The 15,358-nt window shown below is 34.2% G+C and overlaps 1 protein-coding gene across 1 annotated transcript in view; it reads left to right on the top strand.

The window, feature by feature from the left end:
- The window catches only part of LOC109077980 (protein argonaute-3-like), a 32,599-nt gene that overhangs the window by 7,928 nt on the left and 9,313 nt on the right, over window positions 1-15,358 (top strand). The window contains exons 2-8 of the mRNA XM_042773323.1: window positions 5,896-6,067; window positions 6,146-6,266; window positions 7,940-8,148; window positions 8,886-9,022; window positions 10,915-11,212; window positions 12,833-12,980; window positions 13,873-13,992. Coding sequence (XP_042629257.1) covers window positions 5,896-6,067; window positions 6,146-6,266; window positions 7,940-8,148; window positions 8,886-9,022; window positions 10,915-11,212; window positions 12,833-12,980; window positions 13,873-13,992 — 1,205 coding nt within the window. The remainder of the gene's footprint in view (window positions 1-5,895; window positions 6,068-6,145; window positions 6,267-7,939; window positions 8,149-8,885; window positions 9,023-10,914; window positions 11,213-12,832; window positions 12,981-13,872; window positions 13,993-15,358) is intronic.

The raw sequence follows: 15,358 nt of genomic DNA, 5'->3' as shown, positions 1-15,358 counted from the left end.
ATATATATATATATTTCTGTATAGATTTAATGCATTTTTATTGCTATTTTACTTTTAGTAATTTTCGTACTTAAACTTATTTATTTCAGTTAGTTGTAACTTTTTTTTCCAGTTTTTATTGTAATTTTATTTTGTTTTAGTAATGTTTTATACAGCTTTATTTTCATAATTTATTTATATGCTTTATTTAAATTTTCAAAAGCAGTTTTTAATAGTTTGTTTACAACACGTATGTCACAATTTCGCTTCAGTAAATACTTGAAACTTCGATATTAGAGGTGCATTTGAGGCTTATACAAATAACCAATATTTTAACACAGTGACCAGCTAAAATTATAATTCTGATTGCTAAAATTTATTTTCCAGTGAGCCTTTAATAAAAGCTAGAGATATAGTAGTGGCATCACTGAATAGTTAATTTTTTTCCACTTTACTAATGCTGGATTTTAGGCTTGAGCTCGGAGCTGATTCATCGGGTTATTTGATGTTGAGATGACGTGCTTCCAGCGCCGCCGGTCATTGCTAGTGTAGACGCGGTGTTACTGTGCAAACAGCCAGCCGCTGCTGTTGCTGTAGGAGCTCGCAGCTTTCAGCAGCGTGTGAATGAGCTCTTGCATTAATGATTCAGAGGAACCGCCTGCACCAGAGCAGCTCAGCTGAATGATGAATTACTCTTAAATCACACTCACCTTTTAGAGAGAGGATTATTTTTTTCGTCCATTTCTTGGTTTATCGCTGTCCTCCTAAAATTACAGACTGCATCTGATGCCGTAATGACTCCATGTCTCCATGGACACCACGTGCTCTCTTCTTGCCCGCTTTAGTCCCTGTTTATGGGTCACCGGAGGACAGCGATGCTTTTGGCAGCAGTAAGGAGCAGAGACTGGAGTAATCTAATCGTTCTGCGGCCCACCACTCCTAGTCAACTTTCTCCACTCTTTATGATGATGTTGTGGGCTTCTGTATTTTTATATCAGGTTTTTTGTGTCTTATTTGTATGCATGAAAACAAGTCATCGAGCTCAGACCAAATTTTACAGGCATTTTGATGACGGGATGTTGACATTATGGAGCAATTTCCGACAAACTCATGTTTTCAGAACATAATGGTCTGTGACCGTGTCTAGTGATATGTAGGCAAATATGCAGGTTAGGCTGAAATTGTTATTGGAGATCTAACGGTATCTTGAAGTGCTCAAGTAAACATTCAGAAATGTAAATAAATGCAATACAATAAAATTTTCAAAATTTGCACTTTTTAAAGTGAAATGCTTCATGCTTTTAATGCGTCTTGTTCACATTCAGAACAACATTAAGAGCTTCAACCCTATTTCAGTGGCCAGATTGAATCGAATAATATCGACTTTAAAGTGGACTCGAACCTCTTTTTAGTTTTCCACCTTACATTCTCACTGGTATTTTAGGAAGCCAAACAATTGCAATATAATAATAATCTATTCAAATAGTTTGTCTTATTAACAAATTGTTGGTGATTATTTATTATTATTATTATTATTATTATTAATGCAAAGAAAGAAATGTATTACTATTGTTATACACTTTTTATATTAATTATTTAATATAATCAGTACACTGGTTTCTAGGTAGCCAAACAATTTGAAAATAATACAAAAAATAAAAATAATAATATATATTTATATCCTTAAAATCAGTGTTTATGTAATATGGACTGATTATATTAAGTAAATAATATAATTAAATATAATATTGAAAAATAATTAATATTTATGAAATATAATTTATTTTACAGTGCAATTGTATCATTTTTTTATTATTTGTATTTTTATTGTTGTTTGAATGAAGAAATATATTACTACTGTTGCAAAAATGAATATTTCATAATTATATAAATTATATTTATTATCGATCTTTTGCTATTATGAGAAGTGTTAAATATTTTTGATTTATTATGAAGTTAATAGGAAACACTGATTTCTTGAGTCTGTTTTATTTCTACTATAGACTGGTGTGTATTTTGTATCAAAATGCGAGTATGTTTGACGTCCAGTGTGCACTAAAGCTTACACAAGTGATGATTTCTTACGACAGGCCTGTTCTGATCTCTGCGCAGTTCATTCTTGTTTTCTCTGTCTGCTTTGTCTACGCGGCCTTGACGCTTGGCTACGTTTCGCTCTGAACGGAGATGACGCTGCAGCTCCGCGAGTGAGTGCTGCACGTATGCTCACGAGTGGGTGGGAAAATAAGCTCTGAGACCAGAGTCAAGGAAGTGTGGCGTAGTGACTCATTTGTAGAGTACAGTGTGTGGTTGCATGTGCGGAGGATGAAAAGCTGCCTCCTCTTCCACCCCCTCCGAGCGTGGCTCAGAAATTTCCCAAGGTCCCCGTCACTCCCTCAAGCCTGGGTCTGAATCCAAATGTGTCCCGCAGAGCGTGTGCAGACATCCACGAGTCTGTGTTCAGCGTAAAATCGAATCGTTATCAGTCTCCGCGAGGCAGGGAGATTTCCATGACAAAGACGCAGTCGTCTGGGGTTTCAGACCGCCCTGTTCGTCTGGCTGCGTGTGAAAGGCTGGGGTCTCTCAGACTGGCCTGTGTCTGCTATAAGAGGCCCACCAGGTTAAAAAGAGATTCAGCTTCCTGACCGAGCAGCCATGCAACAGCAAGTGCCCACTTTTGCAGCTGAAATGCTTCTGGAAGTATTTTTCCTATTTGTTTTTAGGGGCATGTGAAGCTGCCAGGTCTGAGACGAATCATTTTTGTTTCAAAGCTAAAAAGGTACATGTTTATGTACTTTGTCTTTTATAAAGCATGCCATAAAGCATTTTCAGTTATTTACAATTAGCAATATCCAAAGCAACTTACAAAAAAAAAAGGAACAAAGCAATTTATCAAAGAACCAACAATAGTTGTAATACACGATTCCAGGTTTATTAGAAAATTATGAATTTGAATCATAAGCAACGGTGCAATATAAACCTTCGCTATATGATTATAATTGATCGCAACTATTACAATGTATTTGTATTTAGTTTATTCAATGTATATTTGAAATGTTGACTTTTCTAATCAAGTGTTTTTGGAATACATCAGTTTCACCAAACTTTTATTTATTTGGTTAGTTTGCTAGTTATTAATATTTGTGTTGGGTATTTTGAACTTTGGGGTAAGATTTAAAACACAAATTACATTTTAAAATAATTTTGTATTTTAATATATATATTTTAAATATGATTTATTCTGTTTGTAATTTAAGATTATTTGTAATTTAGTTTATGATCCTTTGGAAATCATTCTATTATACTGTTTTTCTGCTTAAGAAACATTTCTTATTATTATCAATGTTGAAAGCAGTTGTAACCTACAGTTATAGATTTTTATTAACGTTTTAAAATTGTTCAATTTGCACTCAATCTTCCTTTTATTCTTCCTCTCATTTTTTAAATCCGTTTTTATTCTTATGGTTATTTTTATGTTTTTAAATCACCTTTTTAAGATAAATTGAATTACTAGAAAACCATGATACCTTTTTCAGGATTCCTATGAATAAAAGGTTCGAAAGAACAGCATTTATTTGAAATTAAACATTTTTTAATGTAATAAATGTCTTTATTGTCACTTTTGATTATTTTAATGCATCCTTGCTGAATAAACCTAGTAATTTATTATGTGTATATATTTAGTTTTGATAAAAATAAAAATGACAGATGATTATTTTGTAGCACTGCCTTTTCACGTTAGGTTTGTCTTGAAGGGTTTATACGTTATCGCTAAAAATCTCTGTTAGGTTTATACTCCTGGAAGCCGGCGCTTGTGCTCTATTAAACGCAGCAGCTAATGATTCAGTCTGACCCTCGTCAGTGATTCTTGTTTTTCTTGCTTTTTTTAACTGTGACTCTGCTCTCTTCGGCTTTAAAGGCTGGCCTCTTCAGCAGCGGTTATGAGTTAAAGTGGGATGAATCACTCTCAGCCTGACATTCGTTTAGCTCGGACAGATCTCAGGTCGTTTGGTGGGTAATGCCGGACTAGACCTTCAGTAAACCTCTTGTTACTAGAATCTTGTTCGACAGAATCCAGACAGCTTGTGTTTTGACGCATTGAGTTGTCATCTTAAAAGCGAAGCATGTAATTTCTGCTGGAATCAAATGGAATAGCAAAAATAATGATGGTTTACCAAAACTTTGTTTGGACAGACAGGTAGTCCTGCTCTAAACTTACACCAGTGCTTGAACCGGACCGTTTAATCAAACACACAGTGTAATAGATGGTTATCATAGCTTTGAATTTTGAGTTTTAATTGCTGTTTTATTTTAAATTAGCATTGAATTGCATTGACGTCTTGATGGATTGGTTTCTCAAGATGTTAACTGATGGACCCGTTCACTTCAGAGGATCCATTGCTGAGCAATGCTACATGATGTAATGCTGCATTTAATCACATGATGACAGATGATATGCAAATCTGTCATGCATATTCAGCAGTCTGTTTGTGTCGAGGTATTTGTTTGGTTTTGAGGTACCAGTTGCATGCATCACTTATAATGACTCATTCAATCATCAGTGAATGATGAAATCCCAGGCCAGTCTAGCCTCTGCCCATTACTGAATGTAAGAGATGAGACATGTCTACAAAAATAGAAGCATGGGCGGCCAGATGTAACCGTGTTGGGCACAAGGTTCAGTTTAATACAACTCTTGTATGTGGACTGAAGTGAATCATGGGTAACACATCCTATTTCTGAGGGTGGCAACGTTTAATTCATTAAGCATCACCATCAACTCTGTTTATTGTTTATTTTTCCCATCCACCTTTTAGAGGTCGCACTGGTGTGACTGCAAAATTTTAATATAATTGTATTTAAAATTAATGTACAGGCTATTTCTCTAATGGCGCATCCATTCGGTCTCTGTTTTTATGAGAAATGGCAAACGAAACTGAATGCATAATGAAACCGTGCTGCTCGTTTGAACTGAATTTTATTTAAAGTTGTTATCTTTGCTGTATATGTCACGTTAGGCCTGGGTGATATGACCCAAATCTTATATCATGATATGACTAATTTTATATCACGATAACGAGATATATATATCTCTATCACGATATAGTTATTTAAAAAAAAAAAAAAAAAAAAAAAAAGGTTTTTATGATATTAAAATCTTTGATACCATAGAATTTTCATAATCCTTATCACCAATGTCAAACTAATACAAACCTAAAAAGAGACAAAAAACAAACTTGATAGCTATAGGACAAAAAACTAAAATAAATAAGAAATGCTACATTGTGTAAATTAATTAGTCTTCACTGTGTTAATTATATCTGAATTATATATAGATAGATAGATAGATAGATAGATAGAATTAGCAGGTGTATTATGTATAGAATCTTTACATATATACATATATAAATATATAAATTACTATTTTTTAAATTTCTTCTTATTAAAGTTACAAAAGTGATTTGTTCAAGAGCAGTGAGAGATTTTCTCTTACTGTTGTTTGATTAATATGAATGGCAGACAGGACGAATATTGGACAGTTCCCCTTTAAGACCGAAGACCGGATCCAATGTACTGTTACGTATGCGTTTTCTTTTTCTGCTGTTTATGCTCTCTTAAGACCTACATCACTGTGTTTATGAGGATACTTGCAAAGACTAGGATTCTGACGCATGTAAGTGTGTTTATGTAATCGTTCAAAGCCAATAAAGCGGCAAAAAAAGTGCGCTCCTCTCACACAGAAAGAGACAGCACACCCGTGTAAGTTAGCTCTGTTAATTGTGTTTCAATGGCTTAAAAATGGAATGTGAATGTGTGTTGCATCAGTCGCTAGAAGTTCATTTATATAATGGGAGTGATTTGGCTTTGAACCATCTAGTATGTAGAGTATGTATCATTTTGTTATTCTTTCCCTCTCAGGAGCCGTTGGGGCCCAGGCCCTGTTCTCCGTGCCACGGAGGCCCGGCTATGGCACCGTGGGGAAACCCATCAAGCTGCTGGCCAACTGCTTCCAGGTGGAGATCCCCAAGATGGACGTGTACCTGTATGAGGTGGACATCAAGCCTGAGAAGTGTCCACGCCGCGTGAACAGGTAGGCTGTGTGGGAGAATCACTCAAAGCTGATGACCGACTCATGACAGACTCCTCCTGATGAGTGATGTCTCTGCAGGGAGGTCGTGGACTCCATGGTGCAGCACTTTAAAGTCACCATCTTTGGGGATCGAAGGCCAGTTTATGATGGGAAGAAAAGCCTCTACACCGCCAACCCACTGCCTGTGGCGCCTGCGGGGGTAAGCAGACAAAAACATAGTGGGAAGCCCACCTAGCATCATTTTAGGTGCAGAAATTATGATCCAGTGACACATTCTGTAGGTGGTTTGCACAATAAAATCAATATGGCATTCAAAAAAATTCCTTAATGTTACATAGTCAGCAAAAGCATAGTAGTTTATATATATATATATATATATATATATATATATATATATATATATATATATATATATATATAATATAATATATATATATAATATATATATATATATATATATATATATATATACACATATACAGTACCATTCAAAAGTTTGGGATCAGTAAGACTTTTAATGTTTTTTAATGAAGTCTCTTCTGCTTATCAAGGATGCATTTATTTGATCAAAAATGCAAAAAAAAACTGTAATCTTGCAAAATGTTATTATTAGAATATAAAATAATGGTTTCTATTTAAATATCCTTTAAAATATAATTTATATCTGTGATGCAAAGCTGAATTTTCAGCATCATGACTCCAGTATAAAAGTGTCACATGATCCTTCAGAAATCATTCTAATATGATGATTTATTATTAGAATTATCAATGTTGGTAACAGCCAAATATTTTTTGGAAGCTGTGGTACTTTTTTTCAGGATTCTTTGATGAATAAAAAGTTAAAAAGAACAGCATTTATTCAAAATAGAAATCTTTTTTTAACAATATACACTACTGTTCAAAAGTTTGGGGGTCAGTAAAATTTTATTCTTTCTTTTTTTGAAAGAAATTAAAACTTTCATTCAGCAAGGATGTGTTAAATTGATAAGAAGTGATTTATATTGTTAGAAAAGATTTCTATTTTGAAGAAATGTTGTTCTTTGCCAACATTGATAATTCTAATAATAAATCATCATATTAGAATGATTTCTGAAGGATCATGTGACACTTTTATACTGGAGTCAGGATGCTGGAAATTCAGCTTTGCATCACAGATATAAATTATATTTTAAAGGATATTAAAATAGAAACCATTATTTTATATTCTAATAACATTTTGCAAGATTACAGGTTTTTTTTTTTTGCATTTTTGATCAAATAAATGCAGCCTTGATGAGCAGAAGAGACTTCTTTAAAAAACATTTATTTTAAATAATGGTAGTGTTTTTGGCTGCACAAATTATTATCAGTGACATTCTGTATGAAATATGCATATTAAAATCATCAAGATTTTCAAAGTTTCATAATTTTAGTTAAACCACTGCATATTTTTTGTTAAAATGATTGAAATTTGCGGTTTCATTGATTGTGCTCAAAGAATTTCACACTGACATACCCATTTCAGTGTTATTTTAGTGTTGTTGATGTATTATTATAGTTTTTGTTAACATTTAATATTAGATTTTATTTTAATATTATGGTTTCTATTTTATTTTTAAAGCTTTAGTAAAAGTTGTAGTGTTTTGTTGTCACTTTTATTACTAAAACTATACAAACTTCTATAGTTTTGATTGTTTTCGTTGAAATTTCTATCTGAAATTAAGATTATATATGTATCTTCCCTGTTCATTCTTATTTTGTGAGAACACTGTAGATGATGAAAAGATTTCATTGATATTTTTTAACTCGGCATGATGAAATTATGTAATATTAGGCCTGCTTTGCAAATCAGCGTAGTGGATTGTTGCACTACTCCTTGTTGTGTGTCCACAGGTGGATCTGGACGTTACGCTGCCAGGGGAGGGGGGTAAAGACCGACCCTTTAAAGTCAGTATTAAGTTCGTGTCCCTGGTGAGCTGGCATCTGTTGCACGAGGTACTAACGGGTCGCAGTATGTCAGAGCCGCTGGAGCTGGACAAGCCAATCAGCACCAACCCAGTTCACGCTGTGGACGTGGTGCTACGCCATCTACCCTCCATGAAGTGAGTCTCAGATAAACATTAGCTGGTGACCCTGACACTCTTATTGTTATGCACAGTGACCCAAAAACTATTTGGACACAGTGTGCATATTTCAACGCATAAGATATCAAGTGGCTTGTGGAAACAAATTATGCTTAAAGTCAGAATGAAATGGAGGTTGCAGTCAACTTTGCTGTTAAAGTTGGGGATCAGTTTTTATTTACTTTTAATTTTTTTCAGCATTAAATTGATCAGTAGTGACAAAGACATTTATAATTTTTACAAAAGATTCTATTCCATTCTAATCCGTAATGTTTCTCATCAGCACATTAGAATGATTTCTGAAGGATCGTGTGACACTGAAGACTGATGAAAATTCAGCTTTGCATCACAGAAATAAATTCTGTTTTAAAAGATATCCACATAGAAAACTCTTATTTTAAATCGTAATAATATTTCATAATTTTACAGTTTTTCCTGCATTTTTTTTTTAAAGTTTTTTGTGTATTTTTTATTTAAAAATAGATGCACCAGTAATCCTTTTATTGTAATGTGTTTTTTTGTTATAGTTGATTTTTTTTTGTTTTTTTTTTTTATTCCGACTTTTATGTTTTCTTAAAACTATCTTTCCAGCTGATGGTTTTAGTGGATGCCTGCCATCAGTTCCCCTCGAGTATCACTGAATCCCTAATAAAATGCAGCATTTAAAGCCCCGGTTTGGCTGCTGACGTCTCTGCTGTCTGTGTTGTTTCTCTCAGGTACACTCCCGTGGGCCGCTCGTTCTTCTCTGCCCCGGAGGGCTACGACCATCCTCTGGGTGGAGGCAGAGAGGTGTGGTTCGGCTTCCACCAGTCTGTCCGGCCGGCCATGTGGAAGATGATGCTCAACATTGACGGTGTGCACTGTTTGAGTTCAGCGTGCGTGTTTGCACAGAGTGTGGGAACCGCTCACACTGTTGCCGGGGAGATGAAGGGCTGAAAGTTAGCGGGTGGGGGTTTGTTTGATTGCAGGGGGGGGCGTTAAACGAGTCTCTCTTTCTTTTTCTCTCTCTCCAAGTTCACCAGTTCTGTGTCACTCTGTCTGCGTGTTTTCCCGCTCTCTCAGACTCCCACAATTCAATTGGCTGTGTCGGCTGCTCCTTCCCCTCCCTGCTAAAGGGCAGGGAAAAGTCCAACCGTCTGAAATCGTCTCTCCTTTCACTGGCTCTTTGTAACACTTATAATGGAGTGAATGGGCTCAGAAAGAGCGCTAACACACCGGCTCTGAGCTCACGTCAACATTTGTGTAGATGTTTCCTCACAGGACTAATAAATAATAAACATCTAGATCGGTCCAGATATTTCAGCATGATAAAAGTTTTGTAAAGGCCAATTAGAAATGCGGAGTAAAAGATAAAGATAACCTACAGCTGAACACCCAGTAAGCAACGTTAACTTGTCGTGTGTTGATCCGCTTGTCTTTTAATTTGATGAAGATAGGGCTCTCTCGTGTCCTTAAAAGAACAGTTTAATAAAATGTAAGGTCATAAAAAGTCTTATAAAAAGAAAATCTTAATTATCGTTTTAAGAAGTCTTCAATTGAGGGATGGAAAAACAGGAATCGCAATATGGCCTAATGTGATTATTAAAATTTAAAAGACAATGATTTAATACAACAAACTGTATAAACTGTATACATGTAGATAGTTTAAAGTCAGCTTATGAATAAATACATAATTATTAAATACAGTTTATTTATATATTCAGTATATAGATTTTATATTCAGTATATAGGATATATAGTCAAAATATAGACTATAAACCATTCACACACACTTTATACAGTTTAAAATAAAAAATTACATTATTTTTAATTGCAGTTTGAAACATAGATAATTAAAAACTTAGTGTACTTTTTGTATTTTGATTGTAAATGTTTTCTTCTATCCTTTTATTTTGAGTTTTCATTGCGCCCCAAACTTTTTAATTTGAGCATATTATGACAATGTTTACGTTGGTTTTTATATTTTAATATGTTGTACATAGTTGTAAGAGTGCATAGTTTGTCTCCCTCTTTTTTTTTTTTTTTGGAATGAGCATCTGGCATTATTAATGCATAGACATTTCAAAATAAAAGTTCCAGTTGTATTTCAGGCTTGTTTATAATTAAAAGTCCTGCATTATGCAATTTTATTTTTTTTTTGCTAATTATACAAGCAGTATCAGGCATTGAATTTTAACATAAACTCTTGTAGCTTGTCTCTGGGCTGCCCATCACAGGAATGAAAGACTAAGAACATTATTTAACACATTTATTATATAGATTTTATTAATATCAGCAAATCTTTTCATTACATTTAAACACATTATCATCATATCAGCAAAATCCAATTTCGGTCAACCTCTAAACTGTAAATATTGATATATTAGTATGTACACCTATGCATATGTATATAATGAATAAAACATGTATTTGAACTTGATTTTAAACTTGAGTTAAACTGTTTTGAAGTTGAATGTGTGCCACAGCTTCTTAAAGTAACAGGCACAATTTTTATTTGTGAAAGTTTTTAAATTTGATTTGAAAAACTCTTTTTAAAAAAATTCTAAGTCGTAAGAATGTTTTCTGAATGGCATATTCAGAATTCTACTATTTATTTATTTAATTTGAATAAAAATAAATCAATTTTTAGGCCATTTATTTAGTTTAAAGTCTTAGTAATAGCAGATATCCTCTTGAAAGTGTGTCGTTTTTGCCTATGTGAAAATCATTTTTCTACATAGCTAATAAATCTCTTCTGTCTTGCAGTGTCAGCCACAGCTTTCTACAAAGCACAGCCAGTTATTCAGTTCATGTGTGAGGTACTGGACATCCACAACATCGACGAGCAGCCTCGGCCCCTCACAGACTCCCACCGAGTCAAATTCACCAAAGAAATCAAAGGTACGTGTGCTTGTGTGTTCGTGTGTGTGTGTGCGCATGTGTTCGTCCCGCTCTCATCGGCTGGGTTGTGTGCAGGTCTGAAGGTGGAGGTGACACACTGCGGAACCATGCGGAGGAAGTACCGGGTCTGCAATGTGACCCGCCGGCCCGCCAGCCACCAAACGTGAGTCAAAGCGTCAGAGGAAGTGAAGCGAGTCATGAACATACAGTGTATTGATTGCAGAGGGTGAAGTCACATTGCTTTAATATGATTTTGGGCTTTATTTAAAGGTGCACTCAGTAAGTTTTAAAATCAAATGTTTTAAATATCATACACTTGTGAGATAATATTAGTCATATTAGTGGCCTATTAAAAAATAAATAAATAAATTACTTGCAGGCTGCTCCTCACATTACCAACCTAATATCATACATATTTATATATGTGACCCTGGACCACAAAACCAGTCATAAGGGTAAATCTTTCGAAACTGAGGTTTATACATCATTTGAAAGCTGTTAGGATCGGACAATATTTGGCTGAGATGCAACTATTTGAAAATCTGGAATCTGAGGGTGCAAAAAAATCTAAATATTGTGAAAATCATGTTTAAAGTTGTCCAAATGAATTCTTAACAATGCATATTACTAATCAAAAATTTAGTTTTGATATATTTACAGTAGGAAATTTACAAACTATCTTCATGGAACATGATCTTTACTTAATATCCTTATGATTTTTGGCATAAAAGAAAAATCAATAATTCTGACCCATACAATGTATTTTTGGCTATTGCTACAAATATACCCCAGCGACTTAAGACTGCTTTTGTGCTCCAGGGTCACATATATGTTTTATGATTATGTGTTTCTTCAATGGCATTGATAACCTGAAACTGTTGTGTTTGGGTTAATAATTAAGTGCAACTTTAAAACATTGCTCTGAATAGAATACTATATATACACATTGAGAACTGTTTATTTATTTATTTCATCGTTCATTCATTCGTTTGTTCATTCTGAAAAACAGCCTGTGTGTGTTCTTCATTTTAGAGTTTTAAAAGTCTCATATAATCTGAATTCTGTCGAATTAGCTGCAGTTTTACTAGTTATTAAAGTTAAAGTGTTAAAGTTTTATTGATTTAAAATATTTGTGTTTAAAACGAGACAGTGCTTTTTACTGTTATTTATATACTATTATAGTTTCTAATCTATAATATTATATATAGTATTTATACTATGTATTTTGAATTAACTTAGATTTTTTTTTATTTCAGTTTTCATTTTATTTTTAGTTTTAGTAATTTTTGTAAGTAAGTAGTAAGAATATGTGAATGGTATACTAACTACTTCCTGAATGGTATATTCAGAATACTATTTATTCATTCAATTTGAATAAATAAAAATTAAAACTGTTTTGGGCCATTAAAATTGTTTGACTGTTTTCATGACTGTTAAACAGATTTTCCCTTGTAATTATCATTAAAACATTTTTACTGTTCTTATTATTTAAAATAAAGTTTCTTAGTAGTGTAGTACAATAATTTTGCCATACTAACTATAAAAAAACAATGCATTATGTACCGTAGCTGTAAAATTTCAAACAGTAGTGTTGCATTGTTGTCACATGACTTTGCATGCTGTATATTAGCATACTTTACTCAGTATGCATAGTACATACTGCAGAAATGGTCAAAGTAGTATGCTGACATGTTTTCAGAACACAGGGAAGCCCTTTAGCTCTGCTCTGTGATGCCCTCTAGCGGTGGTTTGTAGTTCAGTCGTGTTTCTTGATTCCTTCCAGGTTCCCTTTGCAGTTGGAGAACGGCCAAACTGTAGAACGAACAGTAGCTCAGTATTTCAGAGAGAAGTACAGCCTGCAGCTCAAATACCCCCACCTGCCCTGCCTACAGGTGGGCCAGGAGCAGAAACACACCTACCTGCCCCTGGAGGTCAGTGCGCTCACCCACACATTAGTTTCTGGTAATATTTTCAATGACCAAAATGAGAAGTGTTGCCCCTGCAACTAGCTGATATAAAATACGTTTAAATTTATTTTACTTTATTTCACTTTTTTATGGATTAAGTTAATGAACTTTAGATTTTGTTTAGTATTTTGAATTAGATTTTAGTTTTTACTTTAATTTTAGTTAACGTTTTAGTCTTTTTTTTTTTTTTTGTATGCATTTGTTTGTCATTTTTATTTTATTTATTTGTTTACTTTTAGATCTTTTAGTTCTTAGTTAAGCTAAACGAAAAGGAGAAGTGTTGCCTTGGCAACTAGCTGAAATAAAATGAAAAAGTAATTTTTTTTATGGTTTAAGTGAAACTTTTTGTTAATATTTTTAATTAGATTTTATTTTTATATTTTCAGTATTTTCTTTAATTTTGGTTAAAGTTTTAGTCATTTTCTTGTGTGTTTTGGTCAATAAATTTTTTTTTTTTTATTTTATTTCAAGTATTTTTTTTATGCTCTTAGTTTTAATGCCTATATATTGAATTAGATTTTGTTTTTATATTTTCTGTTTTAATTTTAGTAGAAGATTTAGTAATTTTGTTGTAAGTATTTCTATTTATCATTTGTTTTTTTTTGTTATTTTGGTATAAATTATTATTTTTAAAAATGTTTCCTCTGCACTAGCTGAAATAAAAAGTAAATAAAAAAATAAAAAAATAACAATCAAAAAAAAAAAAAAGAAAGAAAAAAAAAAAAAAAAAAAAAAATATATTATATATATATATATATATATTATATATATATATATATATATATATATATATATATATATATATATATATTATTAGTTCAGTTCTGACGCTGTTTACTTGCTGCTGTTCTCGCAGGTGTGTAATATTGTAGCAGGGCAGCGGTGCATCAAGAAACTGACAGATAATCAAACCTCCACCATGATCAAAGCCACAGCGCGATCCGCACCAGACAGACAGGAGGAGATCAGCAGACTGGTGAGTGCTTCATTTGGTTGCATAATAATTCATATCCACACCGTCTCTGTATTTAAACCTCTCATGTCTCTCATGTTCTTACGGTCCGTGCGGTCCATCTGAATGAGTTCAGGTTGCTGTCGGGGTTAATGGAGGTCAGCCGTGACGCTGTGATCTCTCTCTACAAGAGCACTTTGTGTACTCTTTACCCCCGTTCCCTGCAGATTTACAGTCTTCCAGCCGTCACTTCTGAGCTGATAACACATGATTGAAGCTCTGCTGCACTTTATACCTTATTAAACTGACAGCCAATCAGGTGCTGAATCAGTGTTGCTGTGGCTGATTCTTCATTTAGATCTCTAAACGAGAGTAGAGAGGCAGCGTGGGAGGAATGCAACTGACGAGGCCAATGAAATGTCCCAAAACGAAAAAAACTCTCGCTTTGAGACGGAGCTAAAAATACCACGGTGAGAGTATTTTTACTCTGTGAAGTACAGCAGGATCTGAGCTGGGATATCTTCAGCTCGCAGCATGAAGCGCTTCTGACAAACATCCCGCGCGTTCACTCGGTCTCAGGAGAGTTTCTTCATTTCAGTCTCATATAATCTGAATTCTGCCAGTTTCACCAGTGATCAGGACTGCAGAAGTGTTAACATACGAGTAGATTTATTCATTTAAAGGGGTCATGATGCTTTTTTAAAGATCATTATTTTGTGTATTTGGAGTTACAGAATATGTTGACATGCTTTAATATTTTTCAAATACTGTACGTTATTGTAGGTCCTCTATGCCCCGCCTCTCTCAAACGCATCATTTTCTACAAAGTCCCTCCTTCTGACAAGCGCAGTCTGCTCTGATTGGCCAGCTGACCCAGTGTACTGTGATTGGCCGAACACCGCAAGCACTTGTAGGAAATGTAACGTCCCTTTCCATAATCGCAAGCTTCATCTCTCAAAATAAATGTAAAGACAGTTGATAATGTCCTTAGTTTTACATCAGTTCAAGCCTGAAAGAGGAACAGAGTCAGATGATGAAGCTCGTATGTGTTTGCAGTACACAAGCCACGGACGGTTAAGACAGCTGACTCCACTGTGTGACCCTTTCTCTCTCTCTCTCTCTCACACACACACACACATGCACGCACACACACACACAACGTGCAAAACTCTGCATTTGAACAGTCAATAGCAAATACTTAAACTAATTACAAAACATACTTACAGTAGCTGATTCAGAAGCACCAGATTGTCGTAGCAAAGTCAGAATGACCTTGGTTCACAAAACGGTCGTCTATAAAATGCATTGCTGTTCTGTTGTAAGTAATCTTGAAGATTCCTAAATACATCTACTTTCAGAAGGCCAAATAGAGCTGCTTCAGGGGGCGTGG

This window comes from Cyprinus carpio, chromosome A16 (assembly GCF_018340385.1).
Source record: "Cyprinus carpio isolate SPL01 chromosome A16, ASM1834038v1, whole genome shotgun sequence".
Taxonomy (NCBI): Eukaryota; Metazoa; Chordata; class Actinopteri; order Cypriniformes; family Cyprinidae; genus Cyprinus; species Cyprinus carpio.
This window is presented reverse-complemented; position numbering and strand designations above follow the sequence as displayed.